We start from the raw sequence: 19,086 nt of genomic DNA on the forward strand, positions 1-19,086 counted from the left end.
CCCCCCCCCCCCCCCCCCCCTGGAGCAGGAGGAGCAGTTCTTTACTTCAATGGGGTTAACAAGACAGCTAAATATTCTTCATTAGCTCTATACGAATTGTAGTTCTTCTGGTCAGTTCCTTCTAGGATGTCTCTGGGAGGAGACCCTGAGTAATGAGGGTACACAGGCAGGTGTGTTTTCCTACTTGCTGCTCATGATACATCGAGCAGTGTTACAATTCTTTGGCTAGTGATCATGTTGACATGATATAAGCACAGGCCCAAGGGTTGTGTGCCTGTGAAACTCTCACACATTCTCAAAGGTAGTAGATGGTTTTCTCCTGTGCCTGGAGCATGTAACTAGAGTTTGACAGATCATTGACTTTTTTCCTTCTTGGCCTTTTTATTTTCACCATTAGGAAAAGATATATTAGTATCTATTTGTATGTAAAGCTATGTTGATATGGCATCACTAACTCTTAGAACTCAATTTTGCAAAGCTGTTTCTGTACTTACTAAATGACTATTAAAAGGAAAAGGTTTTCTGGTGGAAAACGATATTTTACTCAGTCTCACTTTCCATTTTTCAGAGATGAAACCCTCCCTCCAGACCAAAATGTAAAATAAAATCTTTTCTGAGGGAATGACATGAATACACCAGGCATTCTCCTGAATCCTCCTGAGTGTTTACCCCACCTAGTCTTCAGAGGTTCAGAGGGTTCTCATGTATGTAGCATAACACGAAGACAGCAGATAGAGGGTACAAAGGATATTGTCTTTGTTTTGGTAACAACCTGTTCACTTTCTTGACAAAAATGGTGCTCTGAACCATGCAGCGAGAGCTCCTCGACGTCGTGGATAATTATGAGTCAGCAGTGATCGTTGCCCCAACGTCCTCAGGCAAAACCTATGCTTCCTACTACTGCATGGAGAAAGTGCTGACGGAGAGCGATGAAGGGGTGGTTGTGTATGTTGCACCCACAAAGGTAAAGCTCGAGTGAATGTAACATTCTCTTTCATTTCTGAACCTCCTCCTTAAAAATAATTCACACGTGATGAATCTAGTTCACTTTATTTTTTAACCTGCATTTTCTCTTTCCAGCTTCAAAAGCCACAATGACACTTTCCTTAGAATTTAGGGACAAGTTTGGCTTCCAGACCTTGACTTTGCATTCAGATTAGGCATTCTGCTTGTATTGAGAGAAGCATCTGCCTTTACTGTGCCACCTTGAGGGTCACCTAAGGACCTAAGAGCTTTGCAGGACTTATAGGATATGTTTGGTCTGTTTTGGGCGTTAATAATTGATCTGTTTTCCAGCCAGGTTACAATGACATATTTTCTTTATGGCTAGTTCTGCTTGATGTTAAACTTGGAAATGGAACGAATACCTTACATAAATCTCTGGACTTTCAGGAGGTAGTTTGATTTACAGAAAGCATAAATTTGTATATTCTCATTTTCAAACTCCTGGGCTTGATATGTTATTCTAAGGAGGGCAGATACACTTGGGTGCCTGTTATTCTTTGCATTTCAGTTTGTAGAAAGAAGAACTCATGGCATTTGTTTAATAAAGCTATTCAGCTTTTTCTTCTGCTGTGCAAGAATCCCGTCAATTTTTTTCCTCTGATAAAATCATATTTCTTTTCATTTTACTCTACAGTTAGTCTCATATGTTTAACCAAGTATCTCAAAAATAGATGGGTTCAGCCCCATACCCAAATAAAGCTCCATGTTTAATTAAAATTAGGACTTTGCTTAATTTTTAAAATACCTTTTTTAAAAAAAAATTTTTAAAGCAGTAAAGTTTTATTGCAGGACATTTAGAAAAAAGGAATAAGGATTGCTAGAGTGTAATTGCTAGAGCTTTTGATGTACATTTTGCCAAATTACTCTCAAGTTTGAACCAATTTATATTTCCTTCTTTCCTTCCATCCTTTTATTTTTTTCATAAGATGTGCAGTAGATAGAGCTTCTTAGGTTTGACTAGCCAAGCTACCTGATGAATCCAAAACGTAATTCTGGTGAAGAAATCTGGGGGGAGTCCCCGAGCAGGAGAGTGACAAGTATGGGGATCTTTTCCGGATTTTTTTTAGATGAAGCCATGCTTATTTCCATTTACTCTCCACTAAGTGTTATCAGCTGAGCCTTATTAGTTTAGTGAAGTATCAAATATAGCCATGTAATACTATGGGATAGAAAAGGGGATAAGCTTTTTAGTATCATGGAGTAGTACACCGATAGACAGATTCTGCTGTCCTCTGAGGTTTTATATGTCTCTTCTTCACAAAGTAACTAATGGATCTTTTTCCTTGTTAATCAGGCCCTTGTTGGTCAAGTGGTAGCAACTGTTCAGAATCGTTTTACTAAAAAGTTGCCACATGGCAGAGTCCTGTGTGGTGCTTTCACAAGAGATTACTGTTACAATGCACTGAACTGTCAGGTAAGGCATATTATTTAATTAGTTAATATCAAATTATAGAACAGTACTTATGTAGCTCTTTTACTGGGAATCTGCATAGTTGCAAACCCTTGAGCAACTTGCTTCATTGAATTTATGAAAAATGAAATTACTGTAAGGAAAATTTAAAGCTGTTCCACTCTAAAGAGTGAAAACTAGGCTTAAGGTTCTCAAAGAACGCTTAGATTATGATCTGAAATTTCATATAGTAGGTTATTATATCTCATCCTGATTTATGAAAAGATTGAAATAGATTTGACAAACCCAATGTGTTATTAAATAACTACCCAAGCTCTTCTTTCCATTCAAAATTTCTTGTTCTTGTGAACAATATTTAAGGATACTCATAATAAAAACTTGTCTCAAAAAAGATTGTTTTGATAGTACATCTGTTGTTAGGTAAATTATAGATAAAGATAGATGATCTCCCTTATTGAACTTATTAGATAAACAATTAAGACTAAACAAAATGTAAAACAGTTATTAGAGATTATTAGCTTTTTCTCATTTTCATTAATCCAAGTGTTCATAAATACAAGGACTTAAACTACAAATGTCAAACCTACAACATGATCTTAATGAGACTGTCCTTGGCAGCAATATTCTATCCTAATTACCAGTAGGTACACGCAGTGTGAGTCATACACACATACTTTGTAGGTTTTTATTACCATGCCTGACGCAAAATAAATGCTCAGTTAACTACAATAATCATTCATATTTTTAGGTACTTATTACGGTGCCTGCATGTTTTGAAAATCTGTTGCTTGCTCCCCGTTGCCAAAAATGGGTGAAAAGGATCAGATATGTTATATTTGATGAGGTAGGTTTGGTATTATTTCTATGGGTTGATGTCCCAGGATGCATATACACTATAAGTTCTAATTTGAAGGATGTGGGGCTCTGTCAATGACGATAATTATCTAAGTTGTGTGTCAGCCATGGTATCAATTAAAAATAGATTGCATATCCAAATTAGCATTTAGGATAGTGTTTTTACAAGGGAGCTGTTTACAAAGGTTTGTGCAAGGGAAACCACAAGGTAAGTGTGGTAATCCAGAAATAGTACCAGCCCCAAGCTCTTATTAATCTGTAGGGATGAAGGGAGGAGGAAGCAGTATGGAACTCAAGAGTCTATAGACATGGCTCCTTGGGGAAAGCAGTGAGCTTGGTGGAGGAACACAGACGGCCAAAGTCAACCTCTTAGGGAGGAAGCCACAGAATAAAGACTTTGACCTCACTGTCTTCCCTCCTTCCCACCTCTTGCCTGTGCTATTCACCAGCCAAACCCAAGCTAGAGAGTTAGGGAGGCTGGTTGACCAAGTTCCCCAGGTCAGACTCATTGGTCAGAGAGCAAGATGGAGAATGGTGTAGATCTGGAGGGACATAGGCATATTTTTACCAATGTGAATTGAAAGTGATGTAAATAGAATGCAAGCTGTATAATTCTTTGCTTCAAGCAATTTCAACTTAAAAGAAAACTAGATGACAAACCTGTAGTGAGTCTACCCTTTCCTTGTGTGAAATTGGCAGCAGGCTAACATTCTTTGACCTTGAAATACATTACTTCTTTTTTATTCATTGGGCTATACATGTCCTCTTGACCTCCAACATTTTTATTTGAAGAGGAAACAAAACCAAATCCTTGGTCTTCACAATCTGGAACCTTGAATTGTGGTCTTTTCTCAAAATGAATAAGCCCAATGATTTTAAAACTTGGGTAACTCAGTTTTCCCAATTTATACATGCATAAAACTTGCTTGTAGGAAGGTTTTAAAAATTATCTATTCTAGAAAGTTCAGAGACATTGCTAGCTGCTACAAAATATGAGATTAGCATTGGAAAAAAGTGGTCTACCATTTGACCAGATCAAAGTGAGAAGGGATATAGAAATATACTGGTTTATTTGTTTATTATTAGGCTCTGATAGTAAGTCTTTCCAGTTGAATCACGTCTCATTTTTTTAAAAATTAAGATCAAATTTTGGACCCCCTCTCTAAGTCTTAATTTGTATTATTTTGTCAAAGATAATTGATTTATTTATTCAACAAACATTAATTGAGTACTTATTATGTGCTAGGCCCTGTACTTGTCTGCTGGTATACCAGTAAGGAAGAGAGTAATTAAAGAAGGAAAGGCACCAGTGAGAATATAAGTTAAAATTAAGATCAAATTTTGGACCCCCTCTCTAAGTCTTAATTTGTATTATTTTGTCAAAGACAATTGATTTATTTATTCAACAAACATTAATTGAGTACTTATTATGTGCTAGGCCCTGTACTTGTCCGCTGGTATACCAGTAAGGAAGAGAGTAATTAAAGAAGGAAAGGCACCAGTGAGAATATAAGTAAACGTTGTGATAAGAACTCTGAAGAAAAGATCAGTCTGTTTTGACAAAGATAATGGCAAAATGAGAAATCAGAACAAATTTAGAGTGCGTGCCCAGGAAAGGTATTTCTGAGGGAGTGACCCAGCTGAGCTTTGCAGGGTAAGCAGGAATAGTCAGCAGAGAGAGGTGGATGAGAGTTTTCAGTAGAGGGAGTAGTGTGTGTGAAGGTCCTGAGGGGGACTGATGTGTTCAAGGAATGAAAAGAAGGCCAGTATGTCTGGAGCAGCATGAATGCTGGGAAGAGTGACCAGAGATGAGGTTGGAGAGATAAGCAAGGGCCAGATTATGCAGGAAGTTACACTTCCGGTTAAGCTGTTTATTGTTTGCTCTAAATTCATTGGGAAGACATCGTAGGGCTTTAATTAGGGACAGGACCCTAATTTAATTTATGTTTATGATGTCTGTGATGTTAAGAATGTATAGGGAAAGCGTGAAAGCCAAGAGAACAGTCGAAATGCTATTAAAGAAAGCCAGATGATGGTAGCTTGAATAACAATAGGGATAGAGAGGAAAACATGGCTTCAAAATAGATTTTTGCAGTTGGAATCTATAGGAATTGATGATGGATTAGTTATGAATACTGAAAAAGAGTTAAATGTCAGTGGTCTCTATTGCCTGAATTCATTACTATTCACTTTATTTAGGCTTGCGTAACTATATAAACCTGGAAAAATGTGCATGACTATTTTATACTTCTATGCTGTTTTTCCATTTTGAAATCAACTTTTCAACTGATAATTTTTTTTTTTTCTCACTAGGTCCATTATCTTGGCAGAGAAACTGGAGGAAAACTTTGGGAGCTTCTCCTTGTCATGATCCGATGTCCCTTTTTGGTTCTTTCAGCTACCATAAATAACCCTAATCATCTCACTGAGTAAGTACATATTTCTTATATATTGAATGGTTGAATTATATACTATTTATATGATCTTCAGTCTTTAAGGTTATTTCTATAATGTTATAACTCAAATAAATGTATTACCTGGTTTGTGAAACTTCAGAGAATATCACTTCTCTAAAAATTTTTTGAAGATATACTCCCTGGAAGTCATAGAAGGGAGACATCTTCCCTCAAAAAAATCAAGGTCTCTCACAGCCAGATCTGAAATGGTGTAAGAAAATTTTCAAAAATTCTCAAATAAATGTCATCTGAAGTGACAGAATTGCATCCCCTTTTCTTTGTCCTTATCCAAGAAGTAAAGCTAAAATGGAAATAACTTGGACACAGTTACTAAATCTGCAGATGGCTGATCATAAAAACAAAACATTATTTGAGTATCAATTATTGTTTTGTTACCTGATTCGATTTTCCCTAGTAACAACAATAACAACAGATATGTAGTGTTTCCTATATGACAGGTACATTAATTTATTAATTCTTATAATGACCTTATTAGGAAGAGACTATTATTATTCTTCTTTTTCTGATGAAGCAATGGAGGCATAGAGAAGTTGAGAAAATGTCCCAAAAGTCTATGGCTATGAAATGATGGAGCTAGGATTCAAACTCAGGCAGGTTAAATCCAGAGCCCATGTGCTTATGCATATATTTTTAGATTTGTGAAATTTTCTTTTCTTAAAACATCTAAGATCTTGATAAATATTTTCATACTCTGCTTATATAATATGCATATTTATTCTTTAAGGTGGCTGCAATCAGTAAAACGTTACTGGAAACAGGAAGACAAGATTATGGAGGAAAAATTTACTTCTGAAAAAAAGGCTGACAAGTGTTTCCACTTTCTCAAAGACAACTTGCATATAAATCAATCCTATGAAGTTCGACTTGGTAAGCTGTATATAGAAGTACAGGGATTTTTACATTTCACTTTAAAGTTATCTATATTCCAATCATTATATATCCATTAATTTTGAAATCCTTGCTTTTAATTTTTAGTGCTCTATGGAGAGAGAAACAATGATTTAGAGAAGCATATATGTTCACTAAAACATGATGATATTTATTTTGATCATTTTCACCCATGTGCAGCATTAACGACAGATCTTGTAAGTATAAAGCCGCATTTGTTCTGTTAGTGGAATTTTTAGTGTATGTTACAGCTGGAAAGTGGTTTAATTAATCTTCATAGAATTGCAGCATACACAGATAATCTGAACCCTAGGAGCGTGGGCATCAAGAATGGACTTCATGGGAGAGGGCAAAACCCCTAAAAATTTTGTGTATATATAATTATTCTAGCTTTCATTAGATCTTCAGAGTTATCTGGGACACCCAAAGATGAATAACTACCTCTAGAGAGGAAGTAATGGAGAATTCTAATTTGAGTTCTTTGGTTAGTTTATTCTTTGTCTTTATTTACAGACATTGTCTTTCCCTACCTAGCTTCTTAGTACATATTTCTGTCTTCCAGTTTTCTGTGACTAATAGTGCTGCTAAAACTGTATGGGCACCCTTTATTCATGTCAGAATTTGCTCACTATCAAATTGTCTGAACAAGGAAGAGGCATTTCCTACTAATAAGAAGATCTCAACATGATTTTTTTATGGTAGATTTCATGATAATGTAGAGGCCTTAAGAAATCTCAGATGGGTGCACTGGATTACAAGTGTGAGAAGGTCTATTAATTTCTCTTGCTTTTCTCTCCTGCTTTTCCATCCTATTCCCATGACTAGGTCATGTAGGCACGTATGCCTCTCAAAGGTATAATGATTTTGGCCAGTAGCTGGTCCTCTTTTCATTATGCTATGTTCAAAAATCTGCTACTCCATTAATCTTCCTGAAATGTACTTCTGATCCTCTACCTCATCTACTCAAAAGCTTTCAATAGTTCTTCATTGGAAACAAATAAATTTCAAACTTCTTAGCCTGGCATCCAAGGTCTTCTATAATGTAACCCACTTTCTTTTCCACCAAAACCCTGAATGTGACTTACCTGGAAGACCTCGTGTAATATATTGTACATGCGATGCTTCACTCCAGATGCCAATCTCTAGATTTCCAGATCTTATTCATCTTCCATGTCTCTGCCAATGTGGGACCTTATTCATAACATAAGTCTTTCTATGATCTCACATATGAAAGTAATCTTCTTTTCTGATAGTATATAGCTTATTATTTGTATTTTAACCTTCACAATAACTTTATTATAAGAGTACTATGATTATTCCAAACTTATGGATGAGGAAAGAGAGGAATATGGAGGTTATATAACTAGCCCAAGGGCTCAGTAACTGAGTAAGCCCAAGAGTTAGTAACTGTTGGGCTAGGATACAAATTTCAGATGGTCTGACCCCAAAGTGTAATGCTCTTAACTGCAGTGTTATATCAAAAAAAATTGTGGATTGAATGCATGAGTGAGGGGTTAATTGGAAATGATTTCATGGACTCTGAGCTGTGACGAGTAAGAGTATGTAAAACCCAACTGAAGTGATTCTGTCTCATGAAAGTTTTCAAATAGAATTTTATTATGTAGCCTCTTTGTTTGCAATGACATACCAAATGTTATAAGACACATTCCTGTCCCTCATGTCTTTCTCCATCCCTGCCTCTAAGTCTAGAAAGTAGATATATGAGAAAGACACATCATTTTTTAAGTTTTCCAATGATTTTCTGACATTTTCTGCATAGGATTCCAGGAAGTTTCTAATTGCATAGTATTTTACAATTTTTTTTATGGTTTACTTTGCTTAGCATGATTCAAGACAGCTTATCTTTAAGTAATTGGGAGTTCAGTGGCTTAGAGTACTTGGTGAGATCATCGTTTTGGGCCACATGCCTTCCTCTATCATCAGCAGCTATTAATGGAGTAACTGGAAAACAACAGAATGACTACAGTGTGCTCTGACCTTGTATGACTTCTGCATGGTTATGCTGTTGTATGAGTCTTCCTCAATCTCTACTCTTTTACTGTTTACTTTTTTATACCTGGGGATAGATACAGACACATGCTTTCTTTAAATGTTTAGACAACTGTGGTTAAATTTGTGAGGTGTGTACTTACATAGAACTTTCCTGTGCTTTTAGGGCAATAATAGTAAGTTGGTCTATCTACATGTGCAACTTCTTCCAGTTCTAGCATAGCATCCATCAGATTAAATTGAAATTGCTAAGTCATGAGGGGAGGCAAAATGTATTGAGGTAACAAAAGAAGAATGAAAGGGAAATTCTGACCTGGGTCCTCTCCTCTGTTAACTCTCATAGAAATAGCTTCAGAGAGGAAGGGAAGGATCAGGGTGAGTGCATTAATCCAGCTGTGGTGAGGGATCACCTTCAATCCAGATGTGGCTTGTTGCAAAGTAAAGAGCTACATAGCCTTTGCTGTGAATTATGCTGCCATAAAAGAACAGCTGCTTAGCTTCCTGAGAAGCTGTCAGCAGGAGGCAGTCCTAGAAAGAACTACTGTCTGTCCCTTTCCATCCAGTTCAGATAAATGTTTACCATTGCCTATGACTTTTGAGTCATTTTCTATTCTGTTTCATTTTATTTTATTTTTGTAAAAAGAACATTGTGGTAAGATATGATTGTGTTTATGAATGAAGAAGTTGAACAAACCAATGATATTTTCCCTTATATGCCATCTTTCAATATCATTTTATATATCATCTAGGCTGGCCTAAGATATACCAGCTAATCACATGTGCAGAGGAGAACAACTGAGTTTAATGTACTCTTTTAGTGTTAGAGTTGATAAATGGATGATAACAAATACCTGTAAGTTGATAGTCAATCACCTTTATAGGCAGGATACTAAAAAAGAGCTAGACATTTTAATAGCATATTAAATATATTACCTCATTCAGTCTTCATGACAAACCTGTGTCATAAGGATAATAATCCTCATTTTAGAGATGAAGAAACTAAGGCACCTGAAAAAGAATGGGAGACACTTTGGAAATTACAACACTAATATTCCAGAGACCAAAATAGAAGCATAGCATTAATAAGAATCTTATAATTCTTAGAAAGCTCTAATTACTTAAGTCAGGAATAGCCTCATTTAGAGACAGAATATGTCATCACTTACACAATATAATTTATACAATTCTGAAATCCTCACTTTCTAAGGTAATGTATAAGTTTACTAGTCTGTTCAAATGTAGTCTTTGCCATCTAGCTAGCTTCATAAATCCAATCTGAGAGTTGGTAAATGATGACTCTTTATGTTGCATACCATAGTAGGAAAAAAGTCTGAGTATATTTAACTCATTTGAGTCTCACCACAAATCTGAAAGACAAACAGTGAAGACATTGTCATTGTCATAGTATAGATGAGAAAACCAAAACCCAGGGAGCTAATAATTAAATCTGGGATTAGACTTCCAACCGTGCTGCACTGTCCACCACAACAAACATCGTTGTATCCTTTCCAAAATGTGTTATCTTTGGAGTGGCTCCAAATACTGCAGTAGCCCAGTATTTCCAATCTTCTAGGAACAAGTAATCTCCTAGGAATGAATAATAGGTATTGCTTAAAACAAGAGTTCTTTATCAAATGTTTGGGAGAAGTGTTGTGCCATATTTCTTTCTTGGAGATTCACAGTGTACATCAACATAACAAATCTTGAAACAAAGATGTTTCGTTAATTGTGTTTAATAGGGAATTTCCCATAGATCCCCCATCCTAAATTTTTTCCTTCAGTGGTCATGATTTGGAAAATGTTATTCTAGCCCTTTCACCCACAGTAGATTAGGAGTAGTGATGTTTGAAACCACAGGAGTAGAGAACGTAAGCTCTATGAGGGTGGATTTTTTTTTTCTCGTGTCTGAAACTGTGCTAGACAGGTAGCTAACACTAAAAGTATTTGTAAGAGGAATAATTAGTGCACATGTTCTGAGGGCTTAAGAGAGAATATGGTCAGTAACGTGGGCAGCCATAAGGTAGAAATTTCTTTGAGTATCTGAAGGTTGTTTGAGATCTTTTGTCTGCATAAATAAAGTTGGCCCACCTCTTAACGTTGGATCTCTAGCTAATAGAGCTTTGTCTCTTTCTTCATGGCTTAGTACCCATAAAATCATAAATTCATCTTTATCTCTAAACTTATTCAATTTCAGTTTCAAAGAGATATTTCAAACAAGAAACTATATTTCTTGTCTACACTGAGATTGTGTACTATGAGTGTTTATATTTTCTAACTGCCAGTACCTTCAAAGGTATTCTAGAGATGTTTCGTAAAAAGAGCTGTTGGTTTATTATCTAGTACAAATAGTCTTAGGAAATAATATGAAAACTTATTAATGAACTTTGGAGTTTTTCTAATTCAGCAGGTTAAGGATGGTCTTAGTTAAGATTTTAACAGTTAGATCCTTGAAAGGGTGAAATATTTCAGTTTATTGCCTGTTAATGTCCCTGGATTCATGAATAAAGACTTGAAGCAAAGTTTATGACATAAGATGAAATAGAAGAAAAAGTAAAGATTCCCATTTTATTCATTTATCCATCCATCAATTAACTAATTTATTCACAGATTGAAAAATATGGATTCCCTCCTGATCTTACTCTTTCCCCTCAAGAAAGCATCCAGCTTTATGATACCATGGTTCAAGTCTGGAAAACTTGGCCCAGGGCTCAGGTAAATATACAAATAAATACATACTCACAACTTTAGTTAATGCTATTAAAGAATATGGCAAAAATTACTCTTCAGTTAAGCACATTTATTCTCTCGACTTAATTGAAGCCGATATTTTGAAATAATCAGTTATTTTTTCTTCTCAGACATTCTTCTTAACTCTTGCATTTTATAATGTGGAATATCCTATAATTCTTGAAAATATTTCTTCTTTTAGCTTTGAGATATATTACTTTAGTTCTCTTTTTGGATTCATATTTCTCTATTCTCTTCTATTGCATTCTCTTCTCTCTGTCAATTTTTATCTTTTCCTTGACTGTGCTCTCCATTCTTTCTTTTTGAAGAGTTCATGCATCATCATAGGTTTATGCATTAGAAGTTAGGGAAAGATAAAAAGATGTTCAACAGCCTCTGCCCTCAACAAATTTGCAAATTTGGTTAAGGAGATAAGTAAACTTTAATATATCATTGTATTTTTTTAATGTAGGTTGCATAATTTAAACTAATTTTGTGGGGTTTTTTTCCCCAAGGAGTTGTGTCCAGAGAACTTCATTCATTTTAAGAACAAAATAGTCATTAAAAAGTTGGATACTAGAAAATATGAAGACAACTTAAAGGCAGAATTAATAAATTGGATTAAAAATGGCAATGTAAAGAAGGTAATTTTCATGCTTTCTTGGACAAAGTTTCTCTTAATTGTTAATTGTGTGGAGTTGCACAATTTAGCCAATGCCAATTTTATAATGTTTTTCTTCCCATTTTCATTTTAGAAATTTTATTTAAACACATTATTCAGTGAGTCTGAGGTAGAAAGAAAGAGGAAAGAACTGATTTCATCTCTTAACTCAGTGTCCGCTAAAACATGGGCTATAGGCTTTTGGTTCCTTCAGGTAACAGTTAAAAACAGAGAACTCTCTAGTAGGAGAATCAATGCCTTTGATGCTGCTTTCACAGAAGGGAATTGTCTCCAGAGTAATAGTTGAGATGATTGGGAATTCGTAGAAGAGCCAACCTAAGTAAGTTTCAGACAACTAAAAAGAAATTTTACAAAAATAACCAATTTCTGAAAGTTATATATATGATGATAGATGAAGAAATATAAATATGTTTGAAAGAGGCTCAGGCAAATTTACAGATGACTTTATTAGTCTGACTGTATTAGTCTGACTTTCTGTTTCTTATATCAAAATACATGCAACTAGGTAACTTATAAGAAAACAAAATATGTGGCTTACAGTTTCAGAGGCTAGGAAGCCCAAAGTCCAGGGAACACATCCAGTGAAGGGTTTCTTTGGTGGTGACTTCAGTGATGGCAGATTATCACATTGCAAAATGGCAGAACAGATAGAGCAAAGAGAGAGTAAGAGGATAACCTCCTCATTCACTCTCCTTTTAAAGCCCTCAGAACCACGCCCATGGCCACCATTTTTAATCCATTCACTACATGGTCCTGCAACCTAATCACCTCTTCAAGTTCCCAGCTTTCAACTACCATGAGAGGATTTCCCACCCTCAGCAGTTACAGTGGGGATTGAGCTTCTAATATATGAAACTTGGGGACACAATTCAACCTTCAGCGGGCTTTCGGAGGGACACAATTCAATCCACTATGCAGACTAATAAGTGGCTACTCTGAGAAGCGGAGATATCCTTGAGCATTAAGACGGATGAACCCTTGGTTCTAGTCTGTGGACAGAGTGCCATGTTCCTTTGCCTTTTTCACTGCAGTAGTAAAGGGAATAAAGTAGAAATAAAATAGAGATGGTATTGATGTGAGGAAATCCTACAGCAAGTATTTTAGCCTTCTTTTTGGCACTGAACATGCCATTAACTGTTAACAGAGAAAAATCTGGAAATCCAAGTCTTCCCTATCCTCCACTCCCCAAATGATGCCTAGAAAGGAAAATGACTTAATCAAGAAAATGTAGTCATAGTAACACATTCCTATTTATGTTATCAAAGATTTTTCCATTGTATACTATGTAAGGAAATTTAATATGAAATTACTTGATATAAAATAAAGTTTACTTCTTTTATGATGAAAAAAGTAGTAAATGCTCTTTATGGAAAGTTGTAAAGTATGAAATAGTAGAATAAAAATGACCACCCACAACTGCACCACTCTGAGGCAAGCACTTTGTTGTTGCACTTGTGTCTAGTCTCTTTTGTGACTCACTCATCTTTGAATTTTCAGTTATAAGTACATTTCTATGTTATTACAAATAATTAGTACACAGTTAAAAACATTCTTCTTCTTTTTTTTTTTTTTTTCCCTTTTTGTCTTTTTTCGTGTCCAGCAACGGGACCCCAACCCCGTTGTTGCACTTGTGTCTAGTCTCTTTTGTGACTCACTCATCTTTGAATTTTCAGTTATAAGTACATTTCTATGTTATTACAAATAATTAGTACACAGTTAAAAACATTCTTCTTCTTTTTTTTTTTTAAAGATGACCGGTAAGGGGATCTTAACCCTTGACTTGACTTGGTGTTGTCAGCACCACACTCACCCAAGTGAGCCACGGGCCGGCCCCCAAACATTCTTTTTTTATTTAAAGAGTTTTTCATGTGGCTTGCTGAAAAATTACAAAACAGAAAATTATAAAGAAAAAATCTCAGCAATGGGCAATTTATGAAAGTGCCCAATTTACTGTACCATTATAAACGATATCAATGGGCCCTTCCTTGCTTTTTTAAAAATAAGTATTTGCTAATTTGATAGAGAAAATTTTATCTCAATTTTGCTTTATATTTTATTTAAAAATTACTACAAAGTCTAAAAATGTTCCTATATCTTTGTAATTTAAACTTTTGGGGGGCTATTGTTCTTTTATTCATTTTTCTTTTTATTTCCATAAAAACATTATTTGACATGTTTTCATTTCAAGGTTTTGTGTGTGTGTGTGTGTGTGTGTCTGTGTGTATAAAGAATATTAACCCTGTGTCATATTGTATAAAAGAATAATTTCCCTGTCCATATGTTTTTTCGGAGTTGTTCATGACTTTTACATTTTAATTTTATTCTTTTACAACTTGAAGAGGTTTCCAATTTTTTTGAGTGCAATGTATTGAACTTTAACCAGTAAGGGGATTGCAACCCTTGCCACGGTGCGGTCCTCACCACGCTCAACCAGTGAGCGCACCGGCCATCCCTATATAGGATCCGAACCCGCGGCCTTGGTGCTACCAGTGCTGCACTCTCTTGAGTGAGCCACGGGGCCAGCCCAATGTATTGATTGAACTTTTCTTACTTAATTTTTGTATTACTTTAAGTTTAAAAAACCTCCTCCCATCCAGATGAGTGACAAATATCCTCTTTTGTTTTATGCTAGCTATTTTTTTCACTAATTTTACCTACTCTTTAATGTATTTAGAAGCTATTTTACTACCTAATAATTGGAAAGGCCCTGAGCCACCCTCTCTTTAAAATTGATAAGCAACTATCCTTATCCTACTGACATTTGTAGTATAGGAAAGTGTTTGCTTCTGTATCAACTACTGGAGGAGAGGGTGACTCCAGGCCTTTCCAATTATTTCAAAAAATAATATATCAATGATGTATCATATCTTATATATACTACTGTCTATATTTTGATAACTATTCTTTCATGTTGAAATGTCTATTACTCTGTTGTTTTCACCATAACTTGATAATACATTTTAAAAGGAATATTTTTAAAAACCCACAAAAATTATTGCTGAAAAATTCTTCAAATTTTGGCCACTAAGTAATATCTTTCTTTGTTTTATTTTATGCAAATTTTTTTAAAATCAATTTTTATCTGCAACTCTAGGCTGAAAGAGTACTGAGGAATCTTAGCCCAGATTCATTGTCTAATTCAGAAGATATGGAAAAAATGTTTCCCCTTCTCATTGAAAAATTAAGACAAATGGATAAGTTGCCTGCACTAGTTTTTTGGTAAGTTATTGAAGCTTAATTTGTTTCTGCTTATGCGTTAGAATTTTTTATTTTGTTCTGTTTTCAATTAGTCTCATTCATATAAAGTGGGTAGAAGTAAGCACATTTGTTACCATTTTAGTGTGTATTTAAAAAAACTCAGTATAGCTAGATTTTATTATTAAAGAAATGAACATATGTTTCTGGTTCAATCCTTGTAAAATTATTTCTACTTTTGTCCCTTTAATTCCTTGACTCTTGATTTTTTTGACTGACTTATTTAGCTTTGTTAATTTTCTTATAAGTAACCAGTTTTACTTGAGTATATGTCTTTAGAAATGCTCCTTCAGAAACCAAATTGCACATTCATGTACACACGTAAAACATATAAAGTATTCGAAATTTATTGGTATATTTGGTTTTTAATTTATAGTTAAGAAAACAAAAACCTGGAGGCATTCCTGAGTACAGTGCAATGTGCTATAATACAAAGAGCTTGAGTAGAATGTAAGCATCTAGCTTTAATAAAGCGAACAGAAGAGAAACACATTAAGTGGGTAGTACTTGGAGGTCAGAATAGAAAAAAGTATTTAGCCAAGATAATTTTAAATTATTTTAATTATGGAAGCTTTGTATAAAAGTTCTCAGCACCTTGAATCAAGGGTAATGTTAACTTACATACATAGATACAGAAAACATTGTGCGCGTAGATATATTAAATGTAGCACTACAGCCACATTTATATTATGCATCTGAAAGTCATTGTTGGTGGTGGGTAACTAAAGGAAGATGATGATAGAAATAAAAGGTTAGTATGAGTGAGGACACACATTTTGGGAATTGCAAGAAAATTTCTCCTTTTTTTGCTGTTGTGCCAATGTAAATAAATGAGGCATTCTGCTGATATGTGACAATATCTACCTAGATTACTTTCCACTGTGGCTATTGATTTTAGTTAGAAATGAATATATACCTATATCTTGGAGACTGGCTGAAAGTATAACTTTGAGATAGGAATCTAAATAGGACTTGTTCCTTATTTATATATACATACAAATTTAAAATTTTAGAGAAAATGTTTTATTATGTATCTAAATATCTAAAATATCTGGGCAGAGGATCTTGGCAAGTTTCAATGAAACTTTCACTTTTCTTAAAACTATAACACAGAAATCCTAGGTCTTACTCAATGGTTTGCAACACTGGAACATTGAAAACTCTGTATGACGATTGGTTTAGGCTCAAGCTGGACCAGCCAACCTTCCTTAATCTGGACTCTTGGTGCTGGCAAGGTGCATGTTTAGTGTTTGGGGCCCATGTAGAGGCATGGCTAAGAGCACACACTTTGGGCCAAACCTAATAACTAATTCATTAGGTTGGGGCATGAATTAAATGAAATAATTTCTATAAACACTTAACTCAGCAGTTGAAAATATGATCGATTCAGGTCCAACTAGCTTGGTTCAGGACTTTTCCTTACACTGGACATTTTTCACAGATAATCAGAGGGATTGAAGAAGAATTATTTCTAGGTAAAGTAGGTTTGTTCATTTGTTTGCTTTAAAACAGTAGGATGAAACCATTTAATGCTGCCATGTAAGATACCACTTACAATCATCATTACATGAGTATTGCTCATTAGCTTGTATTACAAACTAGAAGGTAAACTGCCAGTGTGGTAAATAACCTGGCTTCAAGGGCTGAATTGCCTGGATGCTAATCCCAACCCAATCCTTTACTATACTGTGTGTGGCCTTGGAGAAGTTCTGAAATTTCCTTTGGAAATTATTTCCTCATCTGTAAAACACAGATAATAGTAGTACCTTCCTCATGATGTCATAGTGGGGATAAATGAATTAATGTATTTAATCCATATAGAGCGGTGCCTGGAACTTGGTAAGCCCTTTATAATTGTTTGCTACTATTATTTTTGCTTGTTTACGTATCAGATCTTCTAAGCACACATACTAGACTGTGACTTTCCTAGTCTTTATTTCTCCAATGCACCAATTTAATCTTGATCAGTTAAATAACATCTCTTTTCAAAGTCTGCTTCCTAAACATGGTAGTAAATCCATAACCTCACAAGTAATGTTCTATAAATTTCTTGGGTAGACCCAAAATATAATGAGTGAAATGCTACTGGCCTTTAGATACATCGATCCAAAAAATTTTCCCAATGAGCTATACATCAAGATGATAGTGGTAGATGGAAATATAATGTGAATGGAAACATAGTCTTTTCAAAGCATTATTTTTATTTGTTTTAAGTTTTAAGAATGATGATGTGGAAGAAAGAGCTAGAAGTATGTGCAATTTACTGGTGAAGAAAGAGGGAGAAAGCTGTCCGCAAACTGAATGTCATAGCTATGTCTATGACATAGGTAAAAAAATCAAAGAAACTGAAAAAATCATGAAGAAACAAAAGGACATGTAAGTATTTACTCAAACAAACTGGCCATTCTCACACTGTCAGAAATATATACACACCCGGGCCACAAAGAGGTTCTTGTTATTGGTTCACTTTGCCGATACAGTAAATGTGAGTGGGAGGATGGGAGGAAGGTAAGGTGACTTAACCATATGCCTCTTAGTTGCATGTAGATAAATGTCATTTAGGAATTAAAGGCAGGACCACTGTCTCCAAGCCTAGCAGATTATCTGGTCTGACCATATGTCAATTCAACTCTTCAAGCGATCTCATATTTCATTTGTCATCTGTGTCTCCTAGGAGGCCCTCCGCCTACTTAACCATGGCCTGCATTCATCCCCTCAGACCATGACCTGGAGGTTTCCCTGATGCAGTATCACAGTGTGTGAGCAAACATCGGCCTACAGAATGAACTGCTGTACCAATTTTGTGCTTTGGGGTCGAACTCACTGCTTTGATTATTCTTCCTTTCTCCCAATGTCTAATTAATTCTGACAGTTCTATGTGCAAGATGTTTCTTCTCTCTTTGCCATTCTCTCCACCCTCACTTACTGATTCTGCCTTAGTTCAGGCCCTTGGCATCTCTTACCTGGGGTTCTGCAGTGGCTTTCCCATGTGATTTCCTGTTCCAGGTGTACCTTCTCCAAAGTGATTGACACAGAGTTGCTGGTATGATCATTCTAACATGCACATTTAATCAAATTATCCCGCATACAAAATTTTTCCTCCTTACTTGCCTAGTAGAGTTGTTAAAGCATAGGCTCTTTAGCATTGTATACAAGGGTCTTCGTGATTTGGTCCCTGCCTAACTCTGTGGTGTGATTGTCATTTCCTGTTACCCCTGTCCAGTAAGACTCAATCTTTCATAACTCTCCACACATGAAGGGCTCTCTACCACCCTAAATTTACATGCTAAGCATTACATCTATCTGGAGGGCCTTCCTTTCTGTTAGCTCATACATCTTGTACCTTTTTTTTTTTCTGTTCAAAATCTATCTTCTGGGGGGGAGCAAGATGGCGACGGGTCTGGAGTGAGCGTGCCAGAGGACAGAGAGAGCCTGTGAAGTGTGCGCTGTGCTGCCAGAGTACTATTTGCATTTCCAAGAGCAACAAAAAACAAATAAATCACTGATCAACTAATCTACAACGAAAAAAAGCAACTACAGTCTTGAGGTTTTAGGGCTGATGCAAAAGAAGATTCCTGAGAGCACCGCAACTGCGCCGGGAGACCGAGCAGCCCAAGGTAACAAAGGCCAGGAAAGACAGCAGCGACGAAGCAGAGACGGAGAGGAAGGTGCAGGACCGGCCCAGCTCTGGGAGCTTTATCCTATAGAACAAGAGGCCCTTGAAATGAATGACAAGGAATTTTGAGTGATAATCCTAAAGAAACTGAATGAGATAC

The 19,086-nt window shown here is 35.6% G+C and overlaps 1 protein-coding gene across 1 annotated transcript in view; it reads left to right on the plus strand.

Moving 5' to 3' along the window:
• LOC103610332 (probable ATP-dependent RNA helicase DDX60-like) overlaps positions 1–17,686 on the plus strand; it is a gene marked incomplete at both ends in the record, with an annotated part of 48,161 nt that extends 30,475 nt beyond the window's left edge. Inside the window, 10 exons of the mRNA XM_008594520.1 lie at positions 815–964; positions 2,300–2,419; positions 3,165–3,260; positions 5,585–5,700; positions 6,473–6,615; positions 6,724–6,833; positions 11,254–11,358; positions 11,889–12,017; positions 15,150–15,274; positions 17,525–17,686. Coding sequence (XP_008592742.1) covers positions 815–964; positions 2,300–2,419; positions 3,165–3,260; positions 5,585–5,700; positions 6,473–6,615; positions 6,724–6,833; positions 11,254–11,358; positions 11,889–12,017; positions 15,150–15,274; positions 17,525–17,686 — 1,256 coding nt within the window. The remainder of the gene's footprint in view (positions 1–814; positions 965–2,299; positions 2,420–3,164; positions 3,261–5,584; positions 5,701–6,472; positions 6,616–6,723; positions 6,834–11,253; positions 11,359–11,888; positions 12,018–15,149; positions 15,275–17,524) is intronic.
• Positions 17,687–19,086: the final 1,400 nt, after the last annotated feature.

The sequence above is a fragment of the Galeopterus variegatus genome, unplaced genomic scaffold, assembly GCF_000696425.1.
Source record: "Galeopterus variegatus unplaced genomic scaffold, G_variegatus-3.0.2 Scaffold10948, whole genome shotgun sequence".
Classification (NCBI taxonomy): Eukaryota; Metazoa; Chordata; class Mammalia; order Dermoptera; family Cynocephalidae; genus Galeopterus; species Galeopterus variegatus.